At 41.7% G+C, this 25,189-nt stretch overlaps 2 protein-coding genes across 2 annotated transcripts in view; one reads left to right on the forward strand and one right to left on the reverse strand.

Annotated features, from left to right (window-relative positions):
* Positions 1-25,189, forward strand: part of LOC126416499 (cyclin-H) — a 79,866-nt gene that overhangs the window by 4,626 nt on the left and 50,051 nt on the right. The window lies entirely within an intron of this gene.
* LOC126416920 (cilia- and flagella-associated protein 45-like) overlaps positions 1-25,189 on the reverse strand; it is a 155,313-nt gene that overhangs the window by 3,072 nt on the left and 127,052 nt on the right. Inside the window, exon 7 of the mRNA XM_050084802.1 lies at positions 23,006-23,221. Within this exon, the coding sequence (XP_049940759.1) occupies positions 23,006-23,221 (216 nt within the window). The remainder of the gene's footprint in view (positions 1-23,005; positions 23,222-25,189) is intronic.

Genomic DNA, 25,189 nt, shown 5'->3' on the forward strand with positions numbered 1-25,189 from the left:
CAAATGTAGTTGAATTATGTGGTGCTGAGTGAAGTAGATTAGGAAATGAGACACTAAAAGTAGTAGAACAGGTTTGCTATTTGGGCTGAAAAGTAACTGATGAACACCAAAGTAGAGCGCAAGTGAAGAGGAAGAAAAGCATTTACAAAAACGAGATTTGTTAACACTGAACATAAATTTAAATATAAGGGAGTCTTTTTTGAAGGTAGTATTTGGAATGTATCTTGAATGGAAGTGAAATGTGATCTGTAAGTGGTTTGTTGAAGAAAAAACTAGAAGATTTTGATATGTGGCTCTACAGAAAAATGCTGAAAATTAGATGGATGGACACAATAACTAATGACACACTAAACCAAATTGTAAAAAAAGAAACCGATGGCAAATCCTAACCAAATAAAAGGATTGGTTGATAGGACGTACCTGAGGCACTAAGGAACAGTTGATTTGGTAATCAACTGCAGTAGAGGAAGAGACTAGTGCAGGTTGGACCATCTTGGAAAGCTGCATCAAACCAGTCTTCAGATCACAACTGCAGCAACCCAAGATTACTCCACTGCCAGAAGAAAAATGCAACACCCTCAAGGACAACGACAATGACAAGAGAGGTGACAGGTAGTTCATCATTGTAGGAGTATATGATAATATATTCTGACCAAATGAAACACGACTTCCACGGTAAAGAATGTCCAAATACTTACTTTACTTTACTTTTCCGTGTCCAGATCAAATTTTATTTTTCCAATAGTTAGCCACCACTACGGCTTTGTCGTTGGCTTGTAGCAGGTCACTAAAACTGCAGGGCTCCAGCAGTAGTCGGCACATGAGCAGATGTGCCTCGTCTTGTACCTCTCCGCATCCGCAAAGAACGCTGTCATCGTTAGTCAGCAGTCCCCACTTGCACAGATTAGTTTTGCATCTGGGTACACCAGCCCTCAGCCTATTTAGTGTTCTCTACACTGTATAAGGAAGTTTGTTTCCAGGTGCCATTTGCTCTTTTGGTATTATCTGCAGTGCGGTTTGTTCATTCTCCCATTTACGGACTCAATTATCTTCCTGTGAACCATCAAGGATCTTGGTTCTTGCAATAAAGCTATTTCTAAACTTAAGCCTCCTAGCCTGAGTGGCATGCCCATTCAGTGGGTGTCGAGAATCTGTTTCTTTCTTTGTTCTCTCAGTGTCTGCTGCCACCTGCCTTCTGATCTTGGATGGGGCAATTCCAGCAAGTAGGTACAAATTACCCGTTGGTGTGGGTCTGAGACAGCCTGTAACAATTCGCATTGTCTCATTTACACTTACATCAACCTGTTTAGCATGTGCAGATGCTTCCCATACTGGCCAAATACTTGCATCAATACAAAGCATATCCACCTCTGGTGGCAACAAAGAATTGTATTTTTGCTTGCAAATGTTCATAAAGGCACCAAATGGCATCCTTTGGTAGATTATCCCAAGGATCTTGCACCTTTTGTTGGAATTTGGCAATGCTTCTTGCATGCTCTGAAGAATGAGTTCAATTGGTGAGATTTAAGGTGATCTTGGTGGCCAGAACAGTTGTTGTGCACCAAGAAGAGCACATTGTACCACAACAGCCATATGTGGGTGTGCATTGTCCTGCTGAAAAAGCAGATCACCTTCTCGTTGAAGAAATGACAGTAGCATGGGAATAGGATCCTGTACAGGGTACCAGACACTGGTTACTTTACTCTGCAGAAACACCAAATGTGACCATGAGTTGTATCTGATGGTGTATCACATCATGAGCCGTGGAATGGGGGCCTTTGTATTATGGTGAATGCTCACTGGAACAAGCAGCCACCAGATCTATGTCATACACATGTACATCCATCACTCACATACAGATGGAACATACTCTACACTAAAGACAACAGAGTGCTATTCCACTGTCCAGTCAGCTGCTTCACAACAACAGAGTAGCCATGCTAGACAGTGTCATAGTGTCAGTGGTAACCTGGCCAGAAGCATACGTCATCTTAATCCTGCTGAAGCTGATAGTTCCCAGTGGTCCCTGATGACAGCAGGTGCAACATTGGCTTGAATTTTATACTTGTATTATATTCGTTCAGCCACCACTGCTCACATAATGCATCCATGTTGAGTGATTCTGTTCTATGCAGACATTCAGAACCTTGTCTATAGGTGCGGAAGTGTTCCACAGACTGCTGCTGAAAACAGCAACACTCCACTGGTGCACTGCACCCAACGTTCCACTGATACACTGCGCCCTACATGTGCAGCAAACTGTGATGCATCCATCCAGCTTCCCACAGTGCCACATTGTGACACCATTCAAATGGCCGAAGCTGTTCAGTGTGAAGTAACCCTCCTCCTCAGGGCAGTTTTACAGTTTATGACGTTACCTCTTCTGCTGGCACAGAATGAGCATTACTGCACTAATGGTCTTTGCAGATTGTTGCACATAGGGAGGGGTCAGATACATTTCCAGTATGCTTATCCTTATCAGTGCAGTTATAACTGTGAAGCTGTAAACCATTCCATTTTTGAAACCACATGAAGGAAATGTCTTGACCATAAACTAGTAAGTTTCCCCTGACCTTTCACCTTTCATAGCTAGGATGACAAGCAGGATCACTTCAACAATCATCATTATGACTTGCTAACGGCAAGAGAAAATGGCACTCATTTCAATTCTCACCATTTGTCACACTAGTGTGAGTTGATTAATTTTGGTTGGAACACCACAGCAAGAAATTCTGTAAAAAGACATCTTATGCTGTCTATTGCCAGCTGTATTGATTAATAATGTGTGACTGAAACATTTGCAAACTAATCATTGTACTTCTTGATCAGCCCAAAGAGTTTGTCTGATCATGATGGTAACATCCTGCATAACAAAAATTAAATTTATTTTACATAACAGGATAAAAGCACAAAATTCACTATGGTAATTTGAGTAAGTGCAGCCAGAGTTGACTATAACATCTGAGCATAGCAGACAATGCCATTCTCACACTATTCTGATCATGTGCTCCATTCAGCACACTCTGGATTTTAGACCTCTATACCTGGCATAACCCATTGTTCATTAATGTCAACAATCTATTCCCAACATTGTTGGTGGCTGATTTAAACAGGGAGATGTGACATAGCTACTCCCACCGATGATGTAGAGCAGGAAATTACTCTTGTGAAGCAGGTCTTACAATGTGAGCATTGTGTTAGGGGCAGACATGATAAAAAAGTCATGAATAAAATTGATCACACGCTTCAGTGGAATGTAATTGGGTTCAGGGCTTAGTGAAGGACTTGACAATCATAGTACAGGGAAGACTACCCTACATGTCTTCAAGGCACATCTAAAAGAATGTCACCTACGTTGTGGGGTTACAGCCTCTGCAGAAATAACAGCCTTAGTGGGACGAGGTCATACGTGCTATTGCTTGTCGCTGTAATGATTTTAATGTAGAGTCTTGCTGTGCAAATACTCCATACATTCCTTTAATGTGCTACACAGTTCAATTACTATGCGCCCCTTAGACTGAGCAGTTGAGAGCATTGTCTCTTTGGTAACTTTAGGTCTTCTGAACACAGGACAGAGCACACACACTAGTATTGCTCTAGGATTATTCTGTCACTAATCTGTAAAATTTCTTTCCTGCCCTTGCAGTTGCTGCTCAGTGGGAAGTGTTTCATGATTTGCATGTCACTTATCACTTTCCTAATGACGCAATGATCAGTTTGGGTGGTACCTAACATGATTGCTGAAATCTTTACACTGAAAGCAAAATGGATACTGGACAGCTGACCTTCCATTTTTCAACATTGTCAGAGTATCTAGTAATGAGTAGACTGTATTACAACCATGAGCCACAAAAACACTGATGCATTTATTCCAAACTTCATGCTGCTTGTAAAGACTGCCTGTCCTTTGGTGGAATGAACAATGGCCCTCTGCAGTCAAGGGCAGAATGTCGAGCAATGTGGTTATCCTGAAGGAAGTCATTCACAAGAAGTGCATGATGGGGGCGCAAATTGTCGTCCATGACGATGAATGCCTTGCCAGTATGCTGCCGATATGGCTCCACTATCAGTCGGAAGATGGCATTCACGTTTCGTACAGCCGTTATGGCGCCTTCCATGACCACCAGTGGCGTACGATGGCCCCACGTAATGCCACCCCAAAACAGCAGGGAACCCCCACCTTGCTGCACTCGCTGGACAGTGTGTGTAAAGCATTCAGCCTGACTGGGTTGCCTCCAAACACGTCTCCGATGATTGTCTGGTTGAAGGCATATGCGACACTCATCGGTGAAGAGAACGTGATGCCAATCCTGAGCGGTCCATTTGACATGTTTTTGAGCCCCTCTTTACTGTTCTGCATGGTGTTGTGGTCGCAAAGATGCAGCTCACCATGGATGTCAGGAGTGAAGTTGCGCATCATGCAGCCTATGGCGCACAGTTTGAGTTGTATCACGACATCCTGTGGCTGCACGAAAAGCATTATTCAACATGGTGGCATTGCTGTCAGGGTTCCTCCGAGCCATTATCCGTAGGTAGCGGTCATCTGCTGCAGTAGTTGCCCTCGGGCGGCCCGAGCGAGGCATGTCATCGACAGTTCCTGTCTCTCTGTATCCCCTTCATGTCCAAACAACATTGGTTTGGTTCATTCTGAGACGCCTGGACTCTTCCCTTGTTGAGAAGCCTTCCTGCCACTGAGTAGCAATGTCGACGCAATTGAACCGCGGTATTGACCGTCCAGACATGGTTGAACTACAGACAACATGAGCCATGTACCTCCTTCCTGGTGGAATGACTGGAACTGATCAGTTGTCAGAACCCCTCCGTCTAATAGGTGCTGCTCGTGCATGGTTGTTTACATCTATGGGCGAGGTTAATGACATCTCTGAACAGTCAGAGGGGCTGTGTCTGTGATACAATATCCACAGTCAACGTCTATCTTCCGGAGTTCTGGAAACCGGGGTGATGCAAAACTTTTTTTGATGTGTGTAGAAATTAAAATCTCCATAACAGCCAGAGGAACACACTTCTCTGGAGTGGCTGCCACTAGCTGCACCCCAGAGCTACTGGGGAGAGGGGCAGTTGAGGCTTTGGTTTCGAATACTTTTTACTGAACCAATGCCCATTCTCCATTTATGAATTGGATTTTGTTATATGCGGCTTGGAACACAACACCTGTTCAGGAAGAAAATCTGTTATAGATTATACCATCGCATGGCATCTCCCAGGTACAGCTCATGTCTTTCTATATAACCATTTCCACAATCCTTTGAGGGATCTGATAATAGTAACTCTCCAGAAAATGAGGCAAGAGTTGTACTTGGCCAAGTGACTATTTCACTCATTATGTAGGAAAAATCAGGGTATGGGAGGTAAAGCCATGCCTTGTCTGAGTGAGGCTAAACAGTTCCCCCCTGGAGCTGACTAGATCCAATGTGCTATCCTACACAAGCAACACTTCAGTGTTATGTTTTTGGACCTTGAAGGCTTTAAATATCACTTGGAAACCCAATAACTTCGAGCATTTCTATGAATGTAACCACCAGCCCATATTTCTTCGATCTTTCCTTTCGTGTATCTTCAGGTATCACATTGGCAGAGTCCCTTTAAATTGGTCCTTGAATGTTGTGTTCTAAGTATTATCATCTTTGCTGTTACTAACAGTAGCATTAGCTGCACTGTTAAGAGACTAGTGCCCTAATGCAACAGTAGTGACTAAGACTAATCAGCCTACACATTAGTGTCAGCCATTCTGTGTGTGTTTTAGTCAACTTCTTGGACTTTTGAGGGACACTGTTTTGATTGTGTAAGAATCAGTAAGATTACAGGTTTTTTTCTTATCATAAACTAATACACCTTATGGAAATGATAACCAGGTCCTTTACAGCACTTAGTATCCTGAAGTGTGTCAGTCAAAATTTTTGGGTAATAGACAGAACACGTCTGCTCTAGTTTTATAACACTGTTGCAAAGTCTGGTTTGGGTGTCAGGCATATGGATCAACAAGACTTGTGCATTTGAAGACTCCTACATGAGGTCTTAATACATGTTCCAAGTGGGTACAGGACTCATCCCATGCTCATCCTCTGTTCTGAGGATGGTTAGCTCACTTTACCCAAATAGATGCAACTCCTCATGGTGCATTAGCTATAAGCATTTATTTGATGCACAGTTACCAGTATTACACCTGCTGTGGCCACTACTCTTATAAATTGCATTAGCAAATTGCCTATGAGCAACAAAACCAATTGGGGTTCACACAGAAGCATATTAAATGTCTTTTGTTGAGAAATTCACTCCACTTCCTGCCCAGGCTTTGCAGCTGGCTGTGACAACATAGTCTCGATAAAATTAACATTAATTTCAATGCCCTGGAATATGAGTAAGAACGTTCTGGTTATCTTTCATAAAACCAATTTTAAAACATCTTGTTCTAGCATAGCAGTTGTTTGCAAATTTCCATTGAAGGGTCTAGGCAATTGAAATTGCTGTGATAGTGCCCTTGAGATCCAAAGTAAAAACTCATGGAATATCAAAACTTTGACACTAAACGACTATCAAAACATTGATAACAAAGTTACCAAATTTGCTGCCTTCCAGAAAAGATGTCAGGCAGAAATTACACACAGAATTGAGATATGGGTGAGACCCGAAGTCGAAAGCTCTGAAATATTTAGTGAGGCATAGAATTTATGTAGAAAAGACTGGTTAGTAAACCCCATTGCTAGGGTAATGTTCGGTGCAGTTGAGAAAAATGTTGTCTAGCATTGTTAAAATTTAGTCTGACAGTGAAGTTATCTAGATGTGAGTAACTTTCTTAAGTGAATTCAAGTCAGTCATCAGATGGTTTTACCAGCCACTTGATTCCACCATAACAATTGTAGAGTCATTCAAAGTAAGTCGAAGCTCAGTAGTGAAGTCGTACCCCAACTACGCAGTATTAGTTGGAGACAACATTAACCTACCAAGTATAGTTTGGTAAGTCTATAGATTCATTGCAGATGGTACAGGCAGACAGTCTTCTGTTGTAGCTCTGAACACGTTTTCCGTAAAATGTATTGACAACCCACGCACAATAGAAATATTTCGGACCTTGTAGCTACAAAAAAGCCTTAATCAGAATAGACACAAGAATCAGTGAACATGATGTCATCTCAGCGATGATGGTTACTAAAGTTAATAAATCCATCAAGAAGGCTAGTAGAATTTTTATCCTGGAAAGAGTAGGCAATGGATGGACATCATTTAGTCCCAATATGTTGGACATAATATGCACTATTAGGGCAGGAGTCTTTCATTATTAATCAAATCATCCTCAGTCCTGGATTCAAACCCTGCCACTGCTTAAATTTTGAATAAAAATAACCAGCAATGGTGGCCAAAACTTCCGGGATAAGAAGTCACCCTCATTCTGTCAGTGGTCTTGTCAAAAGAGGACAGAGGAGTGGACAGAGGTTCAAGGCATTCTCTTGCCCTCAGAGTGGGAAACTGCCCCTATAAGGCAGAGGAATCACCAATGATCAACAGCATGAGGAAGCAGAAGGCAATGGAAACCACTGCATTGAAGACACACAATATGTATCCACAGAATATGTGGCCTCTAATTGGAAAAGTGTTGTGATGATCTCTCCATTGGCAAAAGATACCAGAATAGTTCCCCATGGGAAACTAGAAAATCTGAAAAGAGAAATGCTGAGGCACAGTCCAGGCATAGTGGAAGTCAGTTAAGTGAAATGGAAAGAGGACAAGAATTTCTGCTCGGATGAGTACAGAGTAATACCTACAGCAGCAGGAAATGGTATAATGGGTGTAGGATTTGTTATGAATGGGAAGTTAGGGCAGAGTGAGTTACTGTGAACAGTTCAGTGATAGGGTTGTTCTCATCAGAATCAACAGCAAACCAATGATGGCAATGATAATTCAGGTATACATGCTGAAGTTGCAAGCCGAAGATGAAGAGGTAGCGAAAATGTATGAGAATATTGAGCAGGTAATTCAGTACATAAAGGGATATGAAAATATAACAGTCATGGGGAATTGTAATGCAGTTAAGGGGAAGGCGAAGAAGAAAGGTTATGGGAGAATATGGGCAAATCAGGTGATGCTGTAGGAATTAGATTAGGAAATGAGACACTTAAAGCAATAAATTAATTTTGCTATTTGGGGAGCAAAATAACTGACGATAGTCGATGTAGAGAGGATATAAAATGTAGACTGTATGGAAGTGAAACATGGACGATAAATAGCTTAGAAAGAAGAGAATAGAAGCTTTCGAAATGTGGTGTTACAGAAGAATGTTGAAGATTAGATGGGTAGATCACACAACTAATGAGGAGGTATTGAATAGAATTTGGGAGAAGAGAAATTTGTGGCACACCGTGACTAGAAGAAGGGATCGGTTGGTAGGACATGTTCTGAGGCGTCAAGGGATCATGAATTTAGTATTGGAGGGCAGTGTGGAGGGTAAAAATCGTAAAGGGAGACCAAGAGATGAATACATTAAGCAGGAAGAAAATCTGAGAATGTGTGTTTGGAGTGCAGCATTGTATGGTAGTGAAACATGGACCGTGGGAAACTAGAAGAGTCGGAGTATTTGAGATGTGGTTCTACAGAAGAATGTTGAAAATTGGGTGGACTGATAAGGTAAGGAATGAGGAGGTTCTCCAGAGAATTGGCGAGGAAGTTAATATATGGACATATGTTAAGACATCAAGAATAACTTCCATGGTACTAGATGGCACTGTGGAGGGTAAAAACTGTAGAGGAAGACAGATTCGAATTCATCCAGCAGATAATTGGGGACGTAGGTTGCAAGTGCAACTCTGGGCTGAAGAGGTTGGGGCAAGAGAGGAATTCAGGGCAGATGTAAAGGAATTACGGGCAAAGTTTAAACTAATTCTAAATGGTGCTGTGGAGAAGTGTGTGCTGAGTAAGTGGATTGAGGACAGAAAAGACCCACCAAGGTTTAATAACAAAATTCGGAAAATATTAAGGAAGCAGACACTGGTGTGTTCTCAGTTCAAAAAGGAATGCAGAAATTTCAACAGGCAAAAGTTTGCAGTTTGTGTGCCTGTAAAAAGATTGGTGTGGGAAACACACTACTACTTCCACTATATCATCTTAATCAATGATCTTGCCAAGAACCCAAGAAAGTTCTGATCCTATGTAAAATCACTAAATGCACCACAGGTTTATATCCAGCCACTCATTGATTAGTCTAGTGTATCAGTAGAAGACCAGTCTAGTGTAACAGTAGAAGACAGCAAAAGGGAAGTTAAAGTTTTAAATTTCACATTAAAAAAAGTCTTTCATGCTGTATAATCATGCAGAAATACCACTGTTTGACCATCCCATACAGAGGACATAGAAATAGGCATCTGTGACATTGAGAAGCAATTGAAAGAAGTCTCGGTTTTACAGAGAGTACTGTACAACATTGACTCCTTACCTACCTTGAACTTATCATGGATCTCTCTCCTAGTTCAAAGTTCCAAGTGACTGGGAAAAAGTGCAGGTGACTCATTTATATAAGAGTGGTATGAGAATGGACCTGCAAAAATACAGACCAGCATGCAGTTGTGTTCAGTGTGTTAGTGTTTATGTAGCAACTTACACTTTTCATTTTGTGATTTTGATTATTAATATCACCCTCATCGCCATCTAAGAGACATTAGAGATACTTTCTGTTTTCTTCCATATGCTTCTGTGTCTACTGTAGTTTTAGTAGTGTCGTTTTACACCAACTGAAATTCCACAGTCAAGTAGTTGAACATTGAGAGAGCCAGTTTGTATTCTCACTTCATTGTCTCCCTGTGTGCTATGCAGTTGTGTTCAGTGAGTTGGCAGCTTGGGCTTTTCCCCTCAGAAGAATCGCAGTCGGGTAATTTTCCCCTTTGCCTCTTTGCACTTTTACAGTTACTCCTCCCCACTGCTTTGTTTGTAATTTTGAGATTTTATTCAGTTTTTTACACAGCACAATATGGATAGGAACTGTACTTGTTTTGAGCATACAAGGAAAATTGACCACTGTGTGTAAACAACTGGGAGCTGCAGTGGCAACTGACGAAAGGCTTCTGGCTGTTGCAAAAAAACTGCGGCACTATCAGAGCACTGGTGAGGAGACCTGCAACAGCCTTGGAGCTGTTGGAATCATCTGGTGACGTGGTTGGCACTGCGTCTTCCAATACACAATATCTGACCCATTCATCATCACTGGAGAGTGAGTGGCAGGCAATGGTGGGTTCGCATATTACTGGGCGGTGAAAGAGGGAATGGGCCACACAGCTGGCTTTCTTACATCTTAGCAACTTGGACGAGCAACTATCCAGTGATGATACTACTTCTTAGTTAGCATGGGATGCCTCCCCTGATGGGCCAGTGACCGAATTTCCTGCCTAGTCTGGAAAAGTGCAGAGGGTGGGTATGCTAGTCAATGGAGCCCAACAGGAAAATAACATGCAGGGCATGAAAGAATGGCGATGTGCACTCAGTAAATTTGCCAGGGGGCGGAGGGAGGGGGTGGCAGCCCCATCCATGACATGGAGGAGGCTTTCTGCTAACCGCTATTGAATGTGCTGGGTGCAACTGGCTGCAAATAGTGGCACATACAAGATGTGACAATAAAGTAATGAGACGTGTTTAAAAAAATGTTGCTTACTGTTTTAGTCAAGTTTAGTGTTGTCTCCTTCAAAGTAGTTCCCTTCTGAGTCCACACATTTTTTCCAGTGCTTCTGCCATTGATTGTAACATTTCTGGAACTCATCTTCTGTAATATCCTCAAAGACCCTCATCACAGCTTGTTGGACACCTTGTGTTGTTTGAAAATGAAAATGGTGTCCCTTGACTCTTGGAAATAGGAAAAAGTCGCACGGAGTGATGTCTGTTGAATAAGGTGGCTGTGGTAGTACTGAAATTTGTTTTGAGGTTAAAAATTGCTGTACTGACAGAGCAGTACAGGATGGCGCATTATCGTGATGCAGAATCCAATTATCAGCAATGTTGGCACAGACACGAAGAACTCTTTTACGAAGTCTTTCTAAAATTTCTTTGTAGTAATATTGGTTAACTGTTTGCCCAGGAGCACCCACTCTTTATGAACAATTCCCTTGGAATCAAAGAAGTGCACAAGCATGCATTTCACTTTTGACTTTGACATGCGAGCTTTTTTTTTTTTTGTCAGGGTGGTCGCTTTGAGCACCATTCTGAACTTTGGCATTTTGTCTCTGGAACACACTGAAAAAACTAACTTTCACCACCTGTGATAACACAGCTCAACGATTCTGGATTGATTTCTGTTTTCTCTAACAGATCGGCTGCCACATTTTTTCGTGTTTCTCGCTGTTGTGGTGTGAGATTTTTGGAGACCATTTTTGCACAAATCTTTCTCATACCAAGATCTTCAGTTATTATTAGATGAACCATTTGTTGATTGATGTTCAGTCCTTCTGCAATGATTTTCATGGATAATCTTCGATCACATCATACAAGTTCACGCACCCTGGCCAAGTTGACATCCGTCCGTGAGGTTGATGGTCGTCCACTGCGATCTTCATCTTCAACATTTGTTCTGCCTTCACTAAACATTTTATGCCAACGAAAAACTTGAGCTCTTGACATAACCTCCTCTCCAAAAGCCTTCTGAAGCTTACCGTAAGTTGTCGTCGCGTTTTCACCCAATTTAACGCAAAAAGAAATAGCATACTGTTGTGCAATATTATGCGGTTCCATTTCCGTGACGAGAGACACAAACAAGTGTTAACTTATTACAGCCCAACTCACGACTGAGCAGTTGCATCGAAGTGCCACTTGGACTAGAAGCAACTTATAGACCAAGGTCAAAGATATTGTGCCTACACAAGCCTGCAGGGTTGCCATATCTTGCAAAGAAAATCAGTCTCATTACCTTATTGTTGCACCTTGTATTGATACTAATGACACCAGCTGCCTGGGTTCTTAGGCCATCCTCAGTTCATTTTGCCAGATGGCTGTCTTGGTGAAGGCAACTAGCATTGCATATGGGGTGCATGCTAAGCTGACTATGTAGAATCATACCCAGGGTTGATCGTGGTCCTCTGGTTTTGAGCAGAGTGAAGGGTCTAAACCAGAGCCTCAGATGACTCTGCAGTGGTATTGGATGTGAATTTCTTGCCCTCCGCTATCGGGTGGAGAGTTGAAGGGCTCCACTTAATGTAGGCTAGGCATGCACTACATAGAAAGAATGCTTGTTCACATAGATCAGGTACAGAAAAAGTTAATATTATGCAAACTGCAGGAGCTTCCCAGGAAAGGTCCCAGAATTATTGGGTTTGTGTCCAAGTTAGCAATGTTTTTCCATAATTTCAAAAAACACAACAGTGTCACATAACAGAGACTTCAGTCATCAATAATATGTTCTCTTTCACTATTTACAACAGTCTGCCAATGCTGAGGTAACTTTCCGATTCTGCGACTGTAAAAATCACATGGTTTTGAGGTAAAGAACTCATCGAGCCATGTTCAGAGTGCATTTTCATCCAGAAAGGAAGTTCCTTGAAGCGTTTTTGTTAGAGTGTGGAAAAGATGAAAATCTGAGGGTGCAAGATCAGGTGAATAAGGTGGGTACAGCATGACTTCTTACCCCATTTCCAATATAGTGTTTTTTGTCAGTCTAGCAGAATGCAAGCAGGCATTATTGTGGAATAGCATCACTTCATGCAGTCTTCCTGGGAATTTTTCTTGGGTTTCGTCTGCAAGATGTCTCAATTATTGATAGTAAATGTCAGCAGTGATGGTTACACCTCGGGAAAGCAATTCACAATACACTACACCATCGCTGTTCCACCAGATGCATAACATTATCGTTTGTGGATGCATGCAAGTATTTGTAAGGGGAGTTACTGCTTTGTTTGGCCTCAACCATTCTTGTCTTTCCCATATGTTAGCATAAAGACACCATTTCTCATCACCAGTAACGATACAGCATAGGAATGATTGGGGTTGTTCACAAGCCAGTTGATTATGAGCAAGCAGAGCTGGACCTGCTGATTTTTGTGTATCATTGTGGATTACTGTGTTTAAATGATCTTCATCAGACTTAAAAAGTCTTCGTGTGTGTAGAGAGTCACCAATGTCAAAATGATCCTCCTTAAAATGAGAAAACCGTTTTATTGTCAAGTTCTATCCAATGACACTATCCCCATACATGGTGCAAATGTTTCTGGCTGCTTCTGCCACTGTCACCCCTCCATTGAACTCTAATGCAAGAGTATGTCAGAAATGATCAGATTTCTCTACTGGGCACTCCATTTTTTAGCGTCCGCGGCTCCACTCACTTTCTCCAAGTGACAAGATGAAAATATGTGACCTCAGATAGCAACAGTGAACAACAAATAAAAATGACAATCAATAAATAAATCGATAGCAACAGAAATCCCAAGATGCAAAGCAAAAATGCTACAAACTTGGGCATCAACCTACTAATATCACTAATTGAAGATTATATAGTGGTAAGACAGAGATTTAGGAACCAGGTTTTAAATTGTAAGACATTTCCAGGGGCAGATGTGGACTCTGGCCACAATCTATTGGTTATGAACTGTAGATTAAAACTGAAGAAATTACAAAAAGCTGGGAATTTAAGCAGATGGGACCTGGATAAACTGACTAAATCAGAGGCTGTACAGAGCTTCAGGGAGAGCATAAGGAAACAATTGACAGGAATGGGGAAAAGAAATGCAGTAGAAGAAGAATGGGTAGCTTTGAGGGATGAAGTAGTGAAGGCAGCAGAGGATCAAGTAGGTAAAAAGACAAGGGCTAGTAGAAATTCTTGGTTAATAGAAGAAATATTGAATTTAATTGATGAAAGGAGAAAATATAAAAATGCAGTAAATGAAGCAGGCAAAAAGGAATACAAATGTCTCAAAAATGAGACCGACAGGAAGTGCAAAACAGCTAAGCAGGGATGGCTAGAGGTCAAGTGTAAGGATGTAGAGGCATATATCACTAGGGGGTAAGATAGATACTACCTACAGGAAAATTAGAGAGACCTTTGGAGAAAAGAGAACCACTTGTATGAATATCAAGAGCTCAGATGGAAACGCAGTTCTAAGCAAGGAAGGGAAAGCAGAAAGGTGGAAGGAGTATATAGAGGGTCTATACTAGGGCGATGTACTTGATGACTATATTATGGAAATCGAAGAGGATGTAGATGAAGATGAAATGGGAGACATGATACTGCGTGAAGAGTTTGACAGAGCACTGAAAGACCTGAGTCGAAACAAGGCCCCGGGAGTAGACAACATTCCATTAGAACTACTGACAGCCTTGGGAGAGCCAGTCCTGACAAAACTCTACCATCTGGTGAGCAAGATATATGAGACAGGCGAAATACCCTCAGACTTCAAGAAGAATATAATAATTCCAATCCCAAATAAAGCAGGTGTTGACAGATGTGAAAATTACTGAACTATCAGTTTAATAAGTCACAGCTGCAAAATACTAACACGAATGGAAAAAATTGTAGAAGCCGACCTCAGGGAAGATCAGTTTGGATTATGTAGAAATACTGGAACACGTAAGGCAATACTGACCCTACGACTTATCTTAGAAGAAAGATTAAGGAAAGGCAAACCTACGTTTCTAGCATTTGTAGACTTAGAGAAAGCTTTTGACAATGTTGACTGGAATACTCTCTTTCAAATTCTAAAGGTGGCAGGGGTAAAATACAGGGAGCGAGAGGCTATTTACAATTTGTACAGAAAATAGATGGCAGTTATAAGAGTCGAGGGACATGAAAGGGAAACAGTGGTTGGGAAGGGACTGAGGTAGGGTTGTAGCCTCTCCCCAATGTAATTCAATCTGTATATTGAGCAAGCAGTAAAGGAAACAAAAGAAAAATTCAGAGTAGGTATTAAAATCCATGGAGAAGAAATAAAAACCTTGAGGTTCACCGATGACATTGTAATTCTGTCAGAGGCAGTAAAGGACTTGGAAGAGCAGTTGCGCGGAATGGACAGTGTCTTGAAAGGAGAATATAAGATGAACATCAACAAAAGCAAAAAGAGGATAATGGAATGTAGTCAAATTAAGTCGGGTGATGCTGAGGGAATTAGATTAGAAAATGAGACACTTAAAGTAGTAAAGGAGTTTTACTATTTGGGGACCAAAATGACTGGTGATGGTCAAAGTAGAGAGGATATAAAATGTAGACTGACAATGCCAAGGAAAGCGTTTCTGAAAAAGAGAAATTTGTTAACATCGAGTATTGATTTAAATGTCAGGAAGTCGTTTCTGAAAGTATTTGTATGGAGTGTAGCCATGTATGGAAGTGAAGCATGGATGATAAATAGTTTGGACAAGAAGAGAATAGAAGGTTTCGAAATGTGGTGCTACAGAAGAATGCTGAAGATTAGATGGGTAGATCACATAAGGTATTGAATAGTATTGGGGAGAAGAGGAGTTTGTGGCACAACTTGACTAGAAGAAGGGATCAGTTGGTAGAACATGTTCGAGGCATCAAGGGATCACGAATTTAGTATTGGAGGGCAGCGTGGAGGGTACAAATCGTAGAGGGAGACCAATACATGAATACATTAAGCAGATTCAGAAGGATGTAGGTTGCAGTAGGTGCTGGGAGATGAAGCTTGCAGAGGATAGAGTAGCATGGAGAGCTGCATCAAACCAGTCTCAGGACTGAAGACCACAACAACAACAAATGCTCAGATAATATTAAGAACAGAAATTTGGTTGAAAACCAGAAAAGAACAGCAATGAAATCCTATTTTCAGATTGGAATATTTATTGTAAGGATATTTTAGTCACCATTGATCATGGCGTATTTATTGCAGCAAATAATTTGATAATATCTAGCAAGGTTATCACAGATTCTAACTGTGAATTAATCTGGGTGAAAATAAACATCAAAGGTCGGTCAAAATGGTATTTGGATGCTTTTATAGATCTCTTAGATTAGGAGCTGTAGTAGTAGAGGTCTTCAGAGAGAATTTGCAGAATATTATTAGTAATTTTCTGGATCCTGCCATTCTAATAGGGGGCTACATCAACTTGCCATTTATAGCTTGGGACAGTCATGCTATCAGAACTGGTGCCAGAGACAGGGATTCATGTGACATTATTGTAGATGCCTTGTCTGATAATTTCTTCAAGACCATAATGAAAGAACCAACTTGTGAACATAACGTCTTAGACCTCTTTGCAACAAACAGAAAGAAATGTTAAGAAAAGTAGGAGAATATTTTTGCTTAGCAAGAGCGACAAGATACAATATGCAGAGTAACTGAGTAGTCAGCATCAAATATTCAGTGCTGAGGGCCACGATGTGGAATGCAAATGAGAAAAACTCAAAAGCACTGTGCAATATGCTGTAGACAAGTATGTTCCCAGCAAGATTTGACAGGGTGGGAAAAATCCACCATGGTTTGATAGCAGTGTTAGAAAACTGCTACGTAAACAAAGAGAACTTCATCACAGATTCAAGATAAGTCAAAACCTAGGTGGCAAACAAAAGCTGAATGATGGAAAAGTTAACACAAGGGGAGCAATGAGAGAAGCATTCAGTTATTTCGAAAGTAAAATTTTGCTAACCAATCTGAGTAAAACTGTAAGAGATTTTCATCTTACATAAAATCAGTAAGCGATTCTATTCATTCAGTGACCTTACTGGCTCCAAAGTGGAACATAACATAGAGAACTCCAAAATCTTGAATTTAGTCTTCTGAGATTGTTTCACCATGGAAGATCATAACAATAACCTGGTCCCTCTTTTCAGTCATCATGAAATGTCGAAGTATAAGATTTTGAGATAACTGATAATGGAACAGAAAAGCAACTACAATTGCTTAATTGTAGGAACACATCAGGAGATACCTATAAGATCCCACTAAGATTACACTGAAGAACTTGCTGTCTTTGTATCAGCAGTTTATCATGAGTCACTGGAACAGTGAAGGGTACCTAGCAACTTGCGGGGGGGGGGGGGGGGGGGGGGGGAAGCATAGGTCATTCCCATTTTCAAGAAGGGTTGAAGGAGAGATGCACTTAATTATAAGCCAATATCGTTGATCTTGATCTGTTGTAAAATTATGGAATATGTTTATATTCGAGAATTATGGAGGACAAAACTCTCCTCTATAAAAATCAACATGGGTTCTGCAAACAGAGATCTTGTGAAACTCAGCTCACTGTTCCTCCATGAGATCCACAGTGCTGTAGCCAAGGGCACTCAGGCTGATACCATGTTTCCTGACTTCAGGAAGGCATTTTCTGCTGTCTTGCTCTGCCATTTAGTGAAAAAAAGGGCTTACTGAGTATTGAACCAGATTTGCGACTGGATTCAAGACTGACGTATACATAGAACTCAACAATTCAATGTTAACAGAACAAAATTGACTGATGAAAAGATAATTTGCAGAGTACCCCCAGGAAGTGTAATAGGGCCATTACTCTTTACAATGTACATAAATGATCTAGCAGAAAGTGTTGGAAGCTCCTCCAGTTTGTTCACAGGTAATGTGGCTGTCTGTAAGAAAAAGTTGCAATGTCAGAAGACCGTATCAATTTACAGAACAACTTGCAGATGATTGATGATTGGTGCAGGCTCTGGCAGTTGACCCTGAATGTAAATAAATGCAATATATTGTGCATGCCGAGGAAAAGAAATGCACTACTGTACAGCTACACTATTGATGACTGACTGCTGGAAACAGTACATACCATATAATATCTAGGAGTAACTATCCAGAGTGACCTCAAGTGTAAAGATCACATCAAACAAGTAGCAGGTAAAGCAGATGCCAGGCTGAGAGTCATAGGAAGAATCTTAAGTAAATGTAACTCAAGTGGCTTACAGCGCTCTTGTTCGACTAATTCTTGAGTATTGTTCATCAGTAGGGGTTCCTTATCAGATAGGGCTGATAAAAGAGAGAGAAAGAGAGAAGATACAATGAAGGGCATCATGTTTCATCTGGGGTCATTTAGTCAACACAAGAGTGTTACGGAGATGCTTAACAAACTATGAGAGAGAAGTTGTGCAGCATGGAGAGGTTTAATATTGAAGTTTTGGGAGAGCACTTTCCGGGAGAGTCAGACAACAATTTATTCCTCTCACATACATCTCACAAAATGACCACAGTGAGAAAATTCGAGAAATTTGAGCTGTTGCTTAGTCTTACTGACAATCATTCTTCTCACGCTCTATTCGCGAGTGAAACAAGGAAGGGGGGGAATCTACTAGTGGTACAAGAAGTACCCTCTGCCACATATCATTAGGTAGCTTGCAGAATGTGATGTAGATGTGGATTAACATTGGTTTTCTGCAAAATTCTTGAGCATACTGTGAGTTTGAATATAATAATTTTCCTTAGCAGAAAAGCTGCTGTCCATAAATCAGCATGGATTAAGAAAGCATCACTCAGGCAAAACTCAGCTTGCCCTTTTCTCACACAATTTCCTGTGAATCATGGGCAGTGGCTGCCCCTAGATTCCATATTCCCATATGTCCAGAAAGCATTTGACACAGTGTCCCACTGCAGACTGTTAATAAAGGTCTGAGCATATAGAATATGTATCCAGATATGTGAATGACTTGAAGACTTCTTAAGTAACAGAACAGAGTACATTGTCCTGGATGGCGAGTGTTCGTTAAAACAGGGATATCGCCAGGAGTGCTTGAGGGAAGTGTGATAGGACCACTATTGTGCTCTATATACATCAGTGATCTGATTGATACAGTGAGCAGCAATCTGCAGCTGTTTGCTGATGGTGGAGTAGTGTATGAGAAAGTGTTGTCATTGAGTGAAAGAATTTCTACTTGGTGTGCTGAGTAGCACCTTGCTCTAATTGTACAAGATTTGTTAGTTAATACAAATGAGTAGGAAAAACATATCTAAGCTTAAGATTACAACGCAATTGGAAATTGAACGAGGGGGTAACATCAGTAGTAGGAAAGATGAATGATCGGCCTTGCTTTATTGGGGAAATTTTAGGGAAGAGTACTACCTCATCTGTAAGGAGTCTATTCACAGAACACTAGCACAACCCATTGTTGAGTACTGCGCAAGTGTTTGTATCCACACCAGTTTGGATTAAGGGAAGACATCAAAACAGTTGAGAGGTATGCTTCTGGATTTGTTTCTGATAAGTTCAATTAACACAAATATATTATAAGGATGCTTTGTTAACTCATACGGAGGCAGAGGGACAGTAATTTTTCCTCCACTTCATTTGCAAGTGGAACCAGAAAAGGAATCACTAGTAGTGGTACCATATACCCTCTGCCATTTACCATGTGGTGGCTTGTAGAGTATGTCTGTAGGTGTAGTTGAGATATGATTACTAAATTAGTTTACTGTCTATGAGATGAAGTACATGAAATGTGATGGGCATTGGTACAAACGAAAAAAGTTCTAGTTACACACATTCTCATCTGCTCCAGTTCCCTGTTCAAGTGGTTGCTTCACTCAATATTCAAGAAAATGGGGTACGCGGGGTTCTGTACTGAGCAATCCTTCTGTTTCTGGGGGCCATCAATGGTCTAGTGGCAGCTGTGGGATCTTTGGTATCGGCCTTCTTACATGCTGACTACTTTTGCTTGTACTATTGCTACTCTAGTTTAGGTGTTGCTGAGCATCGTCTACAGGTCCTCATACAAGCAGTCAGGGGCTCTCACTCATGGCTTTCAGTTTTCAACTGCCAAGACTCGTATTATGCATTTCTGTACCATCATACTGCCCACCCACACCCAGAGTTTTACCTAGATGATCAGTTACTTCTTGAAGTTGAGATGCACCACCTTTTGGGACTGGTCTTCAATTCCTGGCTGACATGGCTTTTCCACCTCCGCCAACTTAAGCGAAAGTGCTGGCAACACCTCAATACACTTCGCTGCCTCGGTAACAACACTAGCTGGAGTACATATCCCCTCTACACTTTTGTAGCTCTACAAAGCCGTGATTTTGTCCCATCCTGATTATAGGAGTCTTGCGTATAGTTCACCATCGCCCTCAGCATTGCATATACTGGACCCCCTTCATCATTATGGGGATCCAGCCTTCTGAACTAGCCTTGTAAACAGCCTACTAGTCGAGGCTGGCGACCTCCATTGCCTATCAGGCACGAACAACACCTGCTGAACTACACTGTATGCATTCGTAGCTTTCCTGAACATCCCAACTACTGTGTCCTTTTCCCTGGAAGGGAGCTCCACCTCCACAACAGCGACACAGAACTAGGTTTACAATTGCTGCACACCTGCATGGTCTCTGTTTGGAGCTGCAACTTCCTCCACTGTCGCCTCTGGTGGGCGAGACATCAAGTCTGCCCCCATGACTTGTGCCCCAACCTCGGATTTGTCTCAGAAGTCTCCTTTGGTCCAAAAGATTCCACTGACCCCACAAGTTCTGCCACCTGTTCTTGGCTGCCCTCGAGATGTATCCAGTTTTGAAAATAGTATTCACCAGTGGCTCAACAGTCAATGGACGCACACATGCATGGTGCAGTGAACTCCACTCTCCCAGAGAGTGTATTCACTGCTGAATTGATGGCCAGTAAACTAACACTTTACCATGTTTGTTCTTGCACTGGCAAGAGTATCCTAATCTGTAGCAATCGCCTGAGCAGCCTCCAGGCTATAGAACAGTGCTAGGCGACTCACCCACTGGTTGCGGCTATCCAGGATCTTCTCTCTGATCTCCATCAAGCTGATGGCCAGTTATTTTCATCTGGACCCCTGGTAATGCTGGGATTTCAGGAAATGAATGAGCTGACCAGTTGGCCAAGCTGGTCACTGATTCTGGAAATGGGGCTCTCGGTACCAGACCTTTGGTCATTTTTATGCCACAGATAGCATGAAGTCTGGAAATCAGAATGGTCTGTCCTGATCTCCCCAAACAAATTGAGAACAATGAAGGAGACCATGACCATGTGACAGTCCTCCCTGCGTGCTTCTCACAGGGAATCCTCCATCCGCTGTTGACTCAACATTGGCTGATGCATGGCCCCATTTTCCAACGTGAGGATCCCCCTCACTGCCCTAATTTGGCTGCTTCGAGGTGGCATCTAAATCTTCCTGACATGTTCCCTCTGGTGCTAGCCAAAGCAGCTGATCTGGTGCTAAGTTTTTGCCTGCAAAGGTGGATTGTATTCACCCTTGTAAGGTACGGCTTTTTGGTCTTATCGCCTGAGGGGTTGGGGGTTGGTGGAGCACCTTTCGGCCCCAGAGGCCCCTTGTCAGACTGCTTGGTGTCCAAGCCTGGCTTTTATCCTTTCCACCTTTTTATTCTCTTTATTTTCATATCTTGATTTTTAATGCTCTGTCTTGACTGATCTTTTGATGACTTGTCTGTGTTGTCTTTTTTCTGGCTTTTATTCTGTTTCTTTTTATTGTGTTAGTTACACTTGGCTTTCCAAGATTTGCCTTTCCTTCCTTCCTTCCTTTGGTGACCACTCCTAGTTTGCCACGTAACAGATGAAGGGATTGATGATCTTGCAATTTAGTCCCTTTCACTCCAAACCAGCCAACCAACCAACCAACCAACCAACCAACATACCTACCAATCGAGTCCTGCTATGAAAAGAAATGCCACCTCAGACTATCACTCCTGGATGTTAGGCTGTACGGCGGGCAACAGTCAGGGTGGTATCCCACCACTCTCTGGAGCATCCCCAGACACGTCTACAGCCTGGAATCTCATTGACTGGAGTAGAATTATCTTCAGTGATAAGTCCCACTTCGAGCTGAGCCTCGATCACTAGTGTCTGGAGACACTCCAGACAGTGGTTCGATACCAACCTGACTGTCGCGCACCTCATGGCCTGATAACCAGAACTGAAGGCTGGGTTGCCATGTCTTTGGTTGTTATCCACGGCACCTTTAACAGTGCAGTGGTACATCGGTGATATTCTATGGACCAATTTGTAGTCCTTCATGGTGAACCATCCTGGACTTACATTTCAGTAAGATAATTCCCGCCAACACATGGCAAGAGTTTATGGTGCTTGTCTTTGTACCTGTCAAACCCTATGTTGTCCAACAAGGTCACTGTATCTCTCCCCAGTTGAGAATGTGTGGGGCATTATGAGCGGGGGCTCAACCACCTTGGGATTTGGACAATCTAACGCACTAATTGAACAGAATTTGTAACAATATCCCTCTGGAGGACACACAACAACTCTTATTAGACAGTGCCAAACTGAATTACTGCTTGCTTAAGGGGCAGAGGAGGACCAACATATTATTGACTTGCTCAATTTGTGAAACTCTTTCTCTTGAATAAAGCATCCAATTTTTCTGAAGTTTTAATGATTTGTTTGCCTGTGCAAGTAAATCACATCTGCTGACTCCTGATTTCCACCCCATACAGATAATTCCTGTGCGGTGTGTCATATGCGGTTGCCCCCCCCCCCCCCCCCTATTCTTCTTTTCTTGGAGTATATATTGTGCTGTAAATCAGATGGTAAAGGAATTCAGGAGAACAAACAGGTGGCTACAGCAGATGAGATGATCAGTGTGCTGCCTACAGTGGTATGGCATAAAGTCCCTGTAAGTGCAGTGACAGCCTCACTGCTGAGATAAGGGGTCAAAGATTAGTTAGAGAAAGGGATAATAAGGTGCTGTCATTGCTGTTCTTCATGTTGTAAAGGCACAATGAAGTCATCCTACTTGCTTCTGGATTTACCTTTGGCGTTTGCTTCAGGGATACATTATTTAATGATATGTTGTGTGTGGAGCTTATGACGTACATATTGCAGCATGTTATGTTTCATTTTAAGTGTGTTATTCAAGTTTATGGCTGCACCAGGTATACCACTGGATCGGCCCTCTTGTTTTCAGTGATGTGAATGTAATATCTTGTCAGAGGCTCTGTGTTATCTGACCTGCCTAAATTGTTGGCTACAAGATTTTACTTTGTTCCCTTGTTGGTGGAAGAGATTAGGGAATCATTTGAGGTACTAACAATCACACTGTCAAATACCTAAGCTCTCTAATGATAATAATTATCAAAATTACACTCACTTCCTTTTTCATTCTGTCCTGTCTTTCATCTTCTTCTTGCCATTCTCTCTGTGCTTTTACAATGCGTTCAAACTCTCTCTTCTCTCTGGCTATTTCAAGTGCTATAGTTCTCCTCCTGTCAAGCATTTGTTCTGCCCGTGCTTTCTTCAGATCATCCTCCTCTTTAGCTTTCCTACGAGCTGCTTCTAATTCCTTTCTGCGCCATTCTCGTTCGACCTATGGAGAAAAAGCAGTGGCCGTATTATGTTCAATATATATAGTGCAACAATGAGAAAATTGTTTGAGATTATGTACAGTCTTAGACATAAAAACTGACCGCCGGCCGGCCGGCACAGAGACTAAATCTGAATCGTTCACTTAAGGTGGCCAATAAAACTGACCGCCCCTGACAACTCTTTAAGTCCGGCCATCTGCACAATCTGGCAACACTGTAAGATGCGGAAGTGTTAGGAGGAAGTGTTGTCTACTTCCTAGTTCAGATGGATGGAGTGAGCCCGTGGTCTTGCGGTAATCGTCATGCATTCTAAACTTAGAGTCGCATGTTCGCGTCCCACTGATTTTTTTTAAACACATTTCGGTCTAAAGTTATGAGTCTGATTGAACATCGAAGACAATTCGCTTAACATTCTACCCACCCTCAATAACAAGTATTACAGAAACAATTCCACAGGACAGCTCGTGGCTGCGTCGCGATCATAATAGCTTACGCTCGAGCGATTCCTCGCGCTGCAGCGGCTACCGGCCACCGGCCAGACGCCACCCGCCACCTGAAATCCGGCGCCGCCCATGTGAAGGCGGCGCCACGCTGTCAGTGTATGTATCAATGCCATTTTCGAATTTGAAGTTCTAGTTATCATCTTGCAGTTAAGCATTGGATTTTGCATACTTGAAAATCATGAACTACAGTTAAGCATTGTAAAATTGAGTCGCAAGTGGAAAAAGGTGTAACATCTGCAACACCATGTTTACTTTTGGTATAACAGAGGGGAGAATGTAGAGGAGGCAGCTAGAAAGATTTGAACTGTGCGTGGAGCGAGTGCTTTTGGGAAAAATACGCCAGAAAGAGATATTCTTGTTTCAACAAAGATCGTTCTGGCATGAATGATTTTCCACATTAAGGAAGTCTCGACTACTGATATATGTGACATTTTACCATTTTACCATCATGCGACATTTGCATTCAACAGGCAAAGTTCAGAAGTCTGGTGTAGGAGTACTGCACGCTCTAATTCGAAACAACAAAAATCAACGGAGTGACTATTATTGAACGTCATCAGGTCGTTCATTGAGCATTCCTCTGCAGTACTGTTACTGGTGACGTGTTATGATGCCTTTATCGTTAACTTCCTAAGAAGAAATGAAAGGCTGAGCCCCACCAAAAGACGTAGACTGGAGCAAAGAGTAGTGTGAATATAATATTTTACGTTTGATAGCTCCATAAGTGTGTTTTGGACTACGAATTCTGCCCCAAGGGGTGTGTGTGCAAAACAGCTGGAATTTGTTAATAACTGAGACACCTTTCGGTCGCAGTGTAAGAAAGTCGAGCAACAAAACTTTATCACCTGTGCTACTGCATGATAACTCACTTTTGATTTGAGAAACAAAACTATCCAGGATATTGATAGGAAAGTCGTCTCTCGGACACTTGTATTGATAGGGAAGTCCTCTCTCAAGCACTTATCCCTCTCGTCATATATTCGTAAAATATTACCTTTCCCGCTCTTGATCGATCAACCGTCAAGGCAATTCATACCTAGACGAAAATACTCTTAAAACTACTATGGTTTAATGACATCGTTAAAACTAGTAGGTTTCTACGGGCGTAGAATTTGCAAACAACTTTAGCATAGTCAGATTGTTGTAGACATCGTGAAAGAAAATTCAGCTGCTGATTAATTTTTCTTTGATGATTAATATTACGATTAGAAAACTAATGGAAAATGCAATTAAAATATTCACTGTGCCAATACAAATTAAATTCAGCTTACTACAGAAACATCACGACGGCAATCTATCTTAATAAAGTATTATGTGTCTGTAAGACGATTGAGCCTATTTTAACACGACTTTTGACTTCGAAAAGATCTGTATTTACTTCATTTCCTGTATCATTCGCAAGTATTATAAAAATGTGGCATTTCATAAATAAAATTATGTATTCACAACAACAAAAAATATGTCGGC

Source organism: Schistocerca serialis, chromosome 8, assembly GCF_023864345.2.
Source record: "Schistocerca serialis cubense isolate TAMUIC-IGC-003099 chromosome 8, iqSchSeri2.2, whole genome shotgun sequence".
Taxonomy (NCBI): Eukaryota; Metazoa; Arthropoda; class Insecta; order Orthoptera; family Acrididae; genus Schistocerca; species Schistocerca serialis.